General features: G+C 40.0%; 1 protein-coding gene across 5 annotated transcripts in view; it reads left to right on the forward strand.

Moving 5' to 3' along the window:
* The window catches only part of LOC139470821 (fibroblast growth factor receptor 3-like), a 60,414-nt gene extending 51,467 nt beyond the window's left edge, over positions 1–8,947 (forward strand). For 4 of the 5 annotated variants that reach the window (XM_071253118.1, XM_071253119.1, XM_071253120.1 and 1 more), the window contains exons 6-8: positions 352–490; positions 1,299–1,661; positions 8,108–8,947. In XM_071253118.1, coding sequence (XP_071109219.1) covers positions 352–490; positions 1,299–1,661; positions 8,108–8,151 — 546 coding nt within the window. In that variant the 3' untranslated portion in view covers positions 8,152–8,947. The remainder of the gene's footprint in view (positions 1–351; positions 491–1,298; positions 1,662–8,107) is intronic. The other variant, XM_071253122.1, reaches the window with a different exon arrangement.
* Positions 8,948–12,361: the final 3,414 nt, after the last annotated feature.

Consider the following 12,361-nt stretch of genomic DNA (forward strand, 5'->3'; position numbering starts at 1 on the left):
TAAACAAACAACTGTACCGATTTATTAACAAGCAACAGTGGCGATATATAAACAAACAACTGTACCGATTTATTAATAAGCAACAGTGGCGATATATAAACAAACAACTGTACCGATTTATTAATAAGCAACAGCAACAGTGGCGATTTATAAACGTGCCAGTGTTCTTGGCTTTTGACTACAAATGGTGGAGAATCAAAGATTGTTTTCCATAGTCTTGAGTGTACTTAAGGATATCTCAATATGAATGTTAGTAATTATACCTAAATAATTTTCTAAAATGAACGTGTAGAATAATGTGTTATTGGTGTGACCTTGTTGTAATCAGGGCTTTAATGTGTCCTATTTCAGAAACCCAGTACCAGTAGACGGGCCGAGATGTTTGTGCTGGACAGAGTTACTAAGGATGACGTTGGTTTATACACGTGCACTATCAAAAACAAGATGTCTAGTCGCCAGCTCACAGCTAAGCTAGATGTTATACGGGAAGGTGCGTTACACAGACATACACACGCTTGAATACACATATATACTGAAGCAGGTTTGATCATAATTGCGTTATGTTATTGATGCTGCATTGTTAAATGAAACCTTTAGTATATGTTCATATCCTGAGGGCACACATAGCGCCTGCTGCTCAGTAGGCTGTCTCTTTTCCTGATGTTGCAAGGAGGTTGTTGCTACAAGGCTATTCCAGGATCCCCTAGGGAGACGCTGTGTATAACGGTGTCTTATATAGGCTCGTTGAATAGACATTTATTCGAAGATTGATATGCATTCATTGATTCCAGAGAGTAAGTTGTATTTTACACTGATCTAAACTGTATTTCAGTAATTCCAAGTAAGCCTAATGTTTCCACTTGACCCCGACGAGCACAAGTCTGGTGCTGACAAACCAAGGATCATAACTCTGGCAAATCTGGGATTCTAACCCATGATCAATGCATCCTAGATCGCCTAAGGGACGCAACTATGTACAACGAATTACGACGCATTACAGTGCTTGGCCAACCACGTTCCTTACACATTCCAGTGAGAAAGTGTGGTTTGACGCCACTTTTAACAGTATTTCAGTTAAACCGCGACGCGTCATCTTGAAAAAGAAGAAGTTTATATTGATGATCGAAGAAAACACTGATCACCAAAACCATAAACCCGGTGTAACCCGGATGATGATGATGATGATGATGATTGTCTTCTTAACCAGCACTGTCTTAAATCCAGGCAGAATTCTTTATCCAGAAAGTGAATGGTGTAAATACGTCTGTGTTACGCAATGTTTCCACTTACTCTTCTAGGCGAGGAGTTACCGTTTGAACCCAAGTGCGCGTTGCACATTCGCAAGGAGTACCTGTATGACAGTGTGTACGGTTGCAAGACGTCACAGCCGGTCAAGATTACTTACTGCATGGGATCATGTGGGCGCAGCGAGTTTACCCCCCTCCTCGTCCTGGCGGCTACCAACATGTCATCATCCACAGCCTCTACCCCCACACCCCACATCAACCAGACGTGCAATTGTTGTGTAGGACAGGTGCAAAGCCTCCGCGTGGTGTCACTGGACTGTCCCTCGGGGGGCACAATGAATGGTTTCTTCACCACGCTCGGAGGGTGTGTGTGCCGCAGCTGTAAAGTTGAAGGTGGGTGGGGATGGGCTCCATGTAAGTATGTAACACCTCGGATGTAGTAGCGGTATTCACGGCACTGCTTTATAGCATATTATGGTTCTGCTACAACTTGATATGGTCACAGACTGACAGTGCTACAGACTGATAGTACACAAACTGTTGGGGTTACAAGCTGAATGTGTTTCAGACAGTGTTACAAGCTGAATGTTTTACAGATTGATAGTGTAACAAGCTGAATATTTTACAGATTGATACTGCTACAAGCTGAATGTTTTACAGACTAATACTGTAACAAGCTGAATGTTTTACAGACTGATAGTGTTACATGCTGAATGTTTTACAGACTGATAAAGTTACCAGCTGAATGTTTTAGACCTGATATTGCTACAAGCTGAATGTTTTACAGACTGATCGTGCTACAGTCTGAATGTTTTACAGACTGTTAGTGCTACAAACTGAATGTTTTAGACCTGATATTGCTACAAGCTGAATGTTGTACAAATTGATAGTTTTTTAAGCTGAATGTTTAACTGACTGATTGTGTATCAAGCTGACTGTTTTACAGATTGATAGTGTTACAAGCTGAATGTTTTACAGACTGATAGTGTTACAAGCTGAATGTTTTACAGATTGACAGTGTAACAAGCTGAATGTTATACAGACTGATAAAGTTACAGCTGAATGTTTTAGACCTGAATCTTTTCCAAACTGATCGTGCTACAGTCTGAATGTTTTACAGACTGTTAGTGCTACAAACTGAATGTTTTACAACCTGATATTGCTACAAGCTGAATGTTGTACAAATTGATAGTTTTTTAAGCTGAATGTTTAACTGACTGATAAAGTTACAAGCTGAATGTTTGACAGACTGATTGTGTATCAAGCTGACTGTTTTACAGATTGATAGTGTTACAAGCTGAATGTTTTACAGATTAATAGTGCTACAATCTGAATGTTTTCCAGATTGATAGTGTTACATGCTGAAGTTTTACAGACTGATAGTGTTACGGACTGCTAATATTACAGACTGAGGGTGATACAAGCTGAATGTTTTACAGAATGACAGTGTAACAAGCTGAATGTTTTAAAGACTGATAGTGTTACATGCTGAAGTTTTACAGACTGATAGTGTTACATGCTGAATGTTTAGAGAATGTTAGTGCTACAAGCTGAATGTTTCACAGACTGATATTGGTACAAGTGTGAATGTTTTACAGACTGATAGTGTTACAAGCTGAATATTTTACAGACTGATAGTGCTATAAGCTGAATGTTTTAAAGACTGAATGTTTTACAGATTGATAGTGTAACAAGCTGAATGTTTTACGGACTGATAGTGCTTCTAGCTGAATGTTTTGCAGATTGATAGTGTTACAAGCTGAATGTTTTACAGACTGATCGTGCTACAGTCTGAATGTTTTACAGACTGTTAGTGCTACAAACTGAATGTTTTAGACCTGATATTGCTACAAGCTGAATGTTGTACAAATTGATAGTTTTTTAAGCTGAATGTTTAACTGACTGATAAAGTTACAAGCTGAATGTTTGACAGACTGATTGTGTATCAAGCTGACTGTTTTACAGATTGATAGTGTTACAAGCTGAATGTTTTACAGACTGATAGTGTTACAAGCTGAATGTTTTACAGATTGACAGTGTAACAAGCTGAATGTTATACAGACTGATAAAGTTACAGCTGAATGTTTTAGACCTGAATCTTTTCCAAACTGATCGTGCTACAGTCTGAATGTTTTACAGACTGTTAGTGCTACAAACTGAATGTTTTACAACCTGATATTGCTACAAGCTGAATGTTGTACAAATTGATAGTTTTTTAAGCTGAATGTTTAACTGACTGATAAAGTTACAAGCTGAATGTTTGACAGACTGATTGTGTATCAAGCTGACTGTTTTACAGATTGATAGTGTTACAAGCTGAATGTTTTACAGATTAATAGTGCTACAATCTGAATGTTTTCCAGATTGATAGTGTTACATGCTGAAGTTTTACAGACTGATAGTGTTACGGACTGCTAATATTACAGACTGAGGGTGATACAAGCTGAATGTTTTACAGAATGAGAGTGTAACAAGCTGAATGTTTTAAAGACTGATAGTGTTACATGCTGAAGTTTTACAGACTGATAGTGTTACATGCTGAATGTTTAGAGAATGTTAGTGCTACAAGCTGAATGTTTCACAGACTGATATTGGTACAAGTGTGAATGTTTTACAGACTGATAGTGTTACAAGCTGAATATTTTACAGACTGATAGTGCTATAAGCTGAATGTTTTAAAGACTGAATGTTTTACAGATTGATAGTGTAACAAGCTGAATGTTTTACGGACTGATAGTGCTTCTAGCTGAATGTTTTGCAGATTGATAGTGTTACAAGCTGAATGTTTTACAGACTGATAGTGTTACAAGCTGAATGTTTTACAGACTGATAGTTCCACAATCTGATAGTGTTAGACTGATAGTGTTGCTAAAATCACAGACTGATGGTGTTACAAGGTGATAGTGTTACACGCTGATTGTATTACCGACTGCTAATATTACAGACTGAGGGTGTTACAAGGTGATAGTGTCATACGCTGATTGTGTTACCGACTGCTCATATTACAGACTGAGGATGTTACAAGGTGATAGTGTCATACGCTGATTGTGTTACCGACTGCTCATATTACAGACTGAGGATGTTACAAGGTGATAGTGTCATACGCTGATTGTGTTACCGACTGCTCATATTACAGACTGAGGGTGTTACAAGGTGATAGTGTCATACGCTGATTGTGTTACCGACTGCTAATATTACAGACTGAGGGTGTTACAAGGTGATAGTGTCATACGCTGATTGTATTACCGACTGCTAATATTACAGACTGAGGGTGTTACAAGGTGATAGTGTCATACGCTGATTGTGTTACCGACTGCTAATATTACAGACTGAGGGTGTTACAAGGTGGTAGTGTCATACGCTGATTGTGTTACCGACTGCTAATGTTACAGACTGAGGGTGTTACGAGGTGGTAGTGTCATACGCTGATTGTGTTACCGACTGCTAATATTACAGACTGAGGATGTTACAAGGTGGTAGTGTTACACGCTGATTGTGTAACCGACTGCTAATGTTACAGACTGAGGATGTTACAAGGTGATATTGTCATACGCTGATTGTTACCGACTGCTAATATTACAGTCTGAGGATGTTACAATGTGATAGGGTCACAGGCTTATTGTGTTACCGACTGCTAATATTACAGACTGAGCTTGTTACAAGGTGATAGTGTCATACGCTGATTGTGTTACCGACTGCTAATATTACAGACTGAGGATGTTACAAGGTGGTAGTGTCATACTCTGATTGTTTTACCGACTGCTAATATTACAGACTGAGGATGTTACAAGGTGGCAGTGTTACAGACTGATTGTGTTACCGACTGCTAATATTACAGACTGAGGTTGTTACAAGGGGATAGTGTCATACACTGATTGCTACCGACTGCTAATATTACAGACTGAGGATGTTACAAGGTGATAGTGTCACAGGCTTTTTGTGTTATGGACTGCTGATATTACAGACTGAGGGTGTTACAAGGTAATAGTGTCATACGCTGATTGTGTTACTGACTGCTGATATTACAGACTGAGGGTGTTACAAGGTGATAGTGTCATACGCTGATTGTGTTACCGACTGCTAATATTACAAACTGAGGGTGTTACAAGGTGATAGGGTCACAGGTTTATTTTGTTATGGACTGCTGATATTACAGACTGAGGGTGTTACAAGGTGATAGTGTCATATGCTGATTGTGTTACTGACTGCTAATATTACAGACTGAGGGTGTTACAAGGTGGTAGTGTCATACGCTGATTGTTTTACCGACTGCTAATGTTACAGACTGAGGATGGTACAAGGTGGTAGTGTTACACGCTGATTTAGTTTCTGACTGCTAATATTACAGAATGAGAGTGTTACAAGGTGATAGTGTCATACGCTGATTGTGTTACTGACTGCTAATATTACAGACTGAGGTTGTTACAAGGTGGTAGTGTCATACGCTGATTGTGTTACAGACTGCTAATATTACAGACTGAGGATGTTACAAGGTGGTAGTGTTACACGCTGATGTTGTTACCGACTGCTAATATTACAGACTGAGGTTGTTACAAGGTGGTAGTGTCATACGCTGATTGTGTTACCGACTGCTAATATTACAGACAGAGGACGTTACCAGGTGGTAGTGTTACACGCTGATTGTGTTACCGACTGCTAATATTACAGACTGAGGGTTTTACAAGGTGATAGTGTCATACGCTGATTGTGTTACCGACTGCTAATATTACAGACTGAGGGTGTTACAAGGTGGTAGTGTCATACGCTGATTGTGTTACCGACTGCTAATATTACAGACTGAGGGTGTTACGAGGTGGTAGTGTCATACGCTGATTGTGTTACCGACTGCTAATATTACAGACTGAGGATGTTACAAGGTGGTAGTGTTACACGCTGATTGTGTAACCGACTGCTAATGTTACAGACTGAGGATGTTACAAGGTGATATTGTCATACGCTGATTGTTACCGACTGCTAATATTACAGTCTGAGGATGTTACAATGTGATAGGGTCACAGGCTTATTGTGTTACCGACTGCTAATATTACAGACTGAGCTTGTTACAAGGTGATAGTGTCATAGGCTGATTGTGTTACCGACTGCTAATATTACAGACTGAGGATGTTACAAGGTGGTAGTGTCATACTCTGATTGTTTTACCGACTGCTAATATTACAGACTGAGGATGTTACAAGGTGGTAGTGTTACAGACTGATTGTGTTACCGACTGCTAATATTACAGACTGAGGTTGTTACAAGGGGATAGTGTCATACGCTGATTGCTACCGACTGCTAATATTACAGACTGAGGATGTTACAAGGTGATAGTGTCACAGGCTTTTTGTGTTATGGACTGCTGATATTACAGACTGAGGGTGTTACAAGGTGATAGTGTCATACGCTGATTGTGTTACTGACTGCTGATATTACAGACTGAGCTTGTTACAAGGTGATAGTGTCATACGCTGATTGTGTTACCGACTGCTAATATTACAGACTGAGGATGTTACAAGGTGGTAGTGTCATACTCTGATTGTTTTACCGACTGCTAATATTACAGACTGAGGATGTTACAAGGTGGTAGTGTTACAGACTGATTGTGTTACCGACTGCTAATATTACAGACTGAGGTTGTTACAAGGTGATAGTGTCATACGCTGATTGTGTTACTGACTGCTGATATTACAGACTGAGGGTGTTACAAGGTGATAGTATCATACGCTGATTGCTACCGACTGCTAATATTACAGACTGAGGATGTTACAAGGTGATAGGGTCACAGGCGTATTGTGTTACCGACTGCTAATATTACAGACTGAGGTTGTTACAAGGTGATAGTGTCATACGCTGATTGTGTTACCGACTGCTAATATTACAGACTGAGGATGTTACAAGGTGATAGTGTCATACGCTGATTGTTACCGACTGCTAATATTACAGACTGAGGATGTTACAAGGTGATAGTGTCACAGGCTTATTGTGTTATGGACTGCTAATATTACAGACTGAGGTTGTTACAAGGTGATAGTGTCATACGCTGATTGTGTTACCGACTGCTCATATTACAGACTGAGGGTTTTACAAGGTGATAGTGTCACAGGCTTATTGTGTTACCGACTGCTAATATTACAGACTAAGATGTTACAAGGTGATAGTGTCATAGGCTTATTGTGTTATGGACTGCTAATATTACAGACTGAGGATGTTACAAGGTGATAGTTTCACAGGCTTTTTGTGTTATGGACTGCTGATATTACAGACTGAGGGTGTTACAAGGTGATAATGTCATATGCTGATTGTGTTACTGACTGCTGATATTACAGACTGAGGATGTTACAAGGTGGCAGTGTCATACGCTGATTGGTTTACCGACTGCTAATATTACAGACTGAGGATGTTACAAGGTGGTAGTGTTACAGGCTGATTGTGTTACCGACTGCTAATATTACAGACTGAGGATGTTACAAGGGGATAGTGTCATACGCCGATTGTGTTACTGACTGCTAATATTACAGACTGAGGGTGTTACAAGGTGGTAGTGTTAAAGGCTGATTGTGTTACCGACTGCTAATATTACAGACTGAGGATGTTACAAGGTGATAGTGTTACACGCTGATTGTGTTACCGACTGCTAATATTACAGACTGAGGGTGTTACAAGGTGATAGTGCCACAGTCTTATTGTGCTGCGACACGTTTTTTAATCTAATCCAGTTTGATGTTTTACGTGACATATCTGATGTATACGTACATCTTCATAATGAGATGTACTGTGTAGAAGTAGGACATGTCAGTCATTTCTTGACAACTCATTACATGTACAAGTTTCCCGAAACTATTGTGCTATTTCTCTCGTTGTAGCCGAAATGGGCATAACAAATGAACCAACTGCCAGAACACCCTGACGCAGTGGCGACGTTGGGCAAATGGTGCAGTGTCATGGCTGCTGCTGCTGACAGTGCCTAGAACCTCACGTCTTTGTAGACGTGCTCCCGTTGCCTATGCTCCAGTCAACGCAAAGAATGGCAGAGTAACTCCAACTTGACCCGACTGATCACTTGTTCTGCACTACGTGCCCGGTCTATGACGCAAGTACTTGATCATGTGGTTCTGCTTGTGGATCGCGGCATGACGGCACGTGATTTACCTGGGGATGGAGTGTCGCTTTCGGGACTCCACGCCCGACATGTAAGGCGCTGTACGCCTCAGGTGTCTGCAGATGTTTACATGTAATGCTGCATTGTAGTCACTTTTCCTGATACGTAATTTCTATTATTAATTATGATTTCGGACAGCGCGTCTATTCACTTCATAATGATAATAACGGACTCGGGACACATGCCTGTGTTTTGTGGGTCAACACTGATGACTACCATACCTGACCCAGGTTGGGACGTCCTTGGGCACACGGACGGTAAATTTATCAATACAGTCTTATTTAGTAAGCTTGTCATTGTCATTATATTCTTATAACCGCTTACTGCGAAAAGAGTTTTCAAACTAGAAACGTTTATGATAGGTTGTTTCCCGTACACTTTGGTGTATTGACACAACCCAACACAGCTCCGTGTATGTCACAACAAGCTGCCAAAGATACCTACACACTTTTCCGTTTCTCAAGATACATTTAGATCTAGCAATAAATTTCACAAAGTCGACACTTGTAGAGTTCACACTGTATATATAATAAAGACGTGTAACTTGAAACTTAAAACTTGTCATTTGAATTATATTTTTGTTCACACAATGGGCAGAAGCAGAGGTGTATCCCAAAGGGCCTGGCCCCAAACCTTAACCCCGCTGAATTCACTTATGCTATTGTCAGTAACTTCCCACGCGTAATGTTTGATCGTTGTTTCACGACGAACTCAGCAATATAAAGGCTACATGACAGACAGACACCTCGTCTGCTACAAATACTAAAATATTTACAAGGTATAACAATATGAAGGTGTAGCACGAGCCACTCTAAGCAGAGTTATGAGAGACTACTATTGCTACATGGCGGCGGGGTGTAAATACAGGAATCAAGACCAGTGAAATGTAATGGTGGATGACGCCAGAAAAATAGTGAGTGGGTATCCTCCCAAAACGCAGAACCGCTAAAACAACAATTATTACGATTGATTGAACACCCGTTCTCAAACCTAATCCTTCAGTCATAGCAATGGCATATGGACAACAAACAAGTACTTAGGTTTGAGTTTTTATACGTATAATCTTATAACAATATTTCATTTGACATTTGACAATTATATAACAATAACAATTTATGACATTTGATAAATGAAAGCACCACTGCTAGCATGTATTTATGTTTAACACAGAAGGCTTTGCACAAAAATCTTAATCACAAAGTTCTCAGTTCATATTTTCTAAGTTTTCATTTCTTGAGTATCAAGTGGCATAACGCACTGAAGGGCAGGCGTCTGGTCAGTCCTTAGTTGCTCCTTAAGGCGCACAAGTCGGTTCTCTTTCTACCCTGTAGACAGCCTCGGGGTGCTGGGGCAGCTCTAAAGTTGATTTACATTACTAGTGCCTTCTCCGAAAGTTCAATCTTTTTAATAAGTTCGATGAATCTAAAGATGTTTGGGTGGCGGTGCTGGATCGGCTTGTTGAGACGTGAATGAAATTCTTCTAGGTTGTTATTTGTTCTGGGCCCAACAATGGACTGATGATTCCACAGTCTCAGTAGAAAGCGGGGCTCAGTTCCACACATGTAGAGACGATGTAATCATTCATCTCGTCAGCTCGGGGACATGGTTGAACATCTGGAGAGCAGAAGAAGAAGAAATTCTCGTGAATCACAGGTAATGACATTTTCAATATACATGATACCGTAATATTATTAATACATACAAACCTTCTCTGATATATTTAGCTAGTTATATCATAAGTGGCTTGAAGGTACATTGCATTAGGAAAATACTTTTTTCTTGAGCTGGGTATTGACAGAAATATTGAGGTAACATGAGTTTTCGTAAGTAACAAAGACATAGGCATTCTTACAGAAAGTGATATTCGCCGCCTACAGCTAAATTTCATAATGTGCAAGTTCTTTTAGCATGGTCAACTTTATGCCACCTCCCGGTTTCTACCGACATCTGTAGTTAGATAGTGAACCATGCTCTTGGTTTATACGGCAGAAATAGTAGGTATGATTCTAATAGTGACATTTGTTTGTTCAATTTTATAATATTGACCTTTTGATGCTTTTTTGACAGGTGCATTCCACTGTTGGAGAAACTGGTCAATAAGGAAACATTCAGTTGACGATTTTAACCAACATTGATCTGGTACAAGTTGGGAAGTCGGGACATAATATAATATAATCGATAGTGCTTATCAGATTAAATGTATACATAGATGAGGCTTGAAGGTGATGCCGGAGGCAATATAACGTAGATGACAAGCGACCAGGGTTTAGCAGCATTTTACTCCAGAATGAGATAATTCTAACTTTGACTTTCTCATTTCAAGTATGTATAGTGAGAGAATTTCTGCAGTCGCTTGGAGATAATTGCCCTGTAAAAAATTCATGGAAGTCTAAGCAGCTAACAATAGAAATGCCTCTGTTCTTTTCAGGATCGATTTGGCTGCCCTTGTGTTTAAAGATAGGTGTCATATACCCACCTGGTCTGACCAGGCTTGTTGGGGAAATCCAGGATCTAAGATAATCTCGTCTTCAGTAACACGAGAATCTAACATATCAACTGGATGTGCATCAGTCACATCTACATGTACATTATCATTCATAGTATTTTAATTTAGATTGCTAAAACGACTAAACAATGCATCTTTTGGTTTCACGCAACTACTGGGTACATTGTTTTATACACATTATATTATATGCCGTCTTAATACTTTTACTGTAATGCTTACTTGCTTTTCTGGTTGGCCCTTTCTTAATCCAAATATTTTCTGACTGAAGTCATTTTATCCACGGACCGATTTACAAGTCCTATTAAACCATGCTGTTTATTTAGATTTCTTTCTAGGGGACGTCTTTTTAAGCCCAAAGGTATTTACAGCAGCGTAGTAGGTAGTTGTAATTCTATTCACACAGTCCGTGTCATCTAGAGTGTCAGTTCACGTATCTCCTTGGCGATATCACTTCCAATAGTTGGAAGAAAAATGTTCTCTTGTTTTCACCCCATGTGTGAACGTTGAGCATCGTTGTTGTCATCGTGTTCTGTATCGCTCATTAGTCCGTCAAATGTTAACTTGAATGACCGAGCATAGGTGAGGTGAGGTGAAATGGGGTTTAACGTCGCGTCCAAGATTATTGCACTTATATAGCGACGTGCATGTACGTGTGTGTGTTTGTGTGGCTGCTTGTACTAGTCCGGACTGATGCCGATTTATAGTGCTAGCCCACTGAGATACCATGCCGCAGTTTAACATGAATACCTCACTCAGACACAGTATACTGACTCTGAGCCGACCAGTCCTTGTTTTAGCCCCTAAATACCGAGCGCCAGACAGGGTAACAACAAGTACCATCTTTTAACGTCTTTTGGTATGACGCGGCCGGGGATCGAACCCCGGACCTTCTGCTCTCCGGGCGGACGCTCTACCACTAGACCACGGAGGCGGTCCCGAGCATAGTGGATATCTGACATTATTCCATCAAGTCACAAACTTCAAAGTCTTTGATTTCTGTTGACATGTCGACTGCTGCTGAACAATAGTCAACGACACTGGCATTCTTACACGTATGTTTGCCGATACCTTAAACACTTCCAATTCTACCATTGGCTATGTATACACCGTTATGTTTACATATGTCAATCAGTTTGTATCCGTAACATTTAGTAAATTAGTAGATTGCCACTCGGTGTTGATGTTTACTTCTACCAGTGTTTGAATGTCAGAATAGATGAGGGATTCGTCAATCTGGTCATTGTCACGGGAGAAGTCATCCATAACAAGATAATTGGAGAGGTTGTTTGTGCGAGCATTGAAGTCACAAGTTATGCAGATGTAGTTTGTGTCCTTAGGTAACTTCAGACAGGTCTTCGAAGTTTTAGTTTCAGTCAAACACAGAATGTCGTAGCTGGAGATATCAGAGATAAAGTCAAGGTTAAGCAGCGTTGTTCACGGACATTCAGAGAT

This window comes from Haliotis cracherodii, unplaced genomic scaffold (genome assembly GCF_022045235.1).
Source record: "Haliotis cracherodii isolate W230 unplaced genomic scaffold, xgHalCrac1.p SCAF_21, whole genome shotgun sequence".
Lineage (NCBI taxonomy): Eukaryota > Metazoa > Mollusca > Gastropoda > Lepetellida > Haliotidae > Haliotis > Haliotis cracherodii.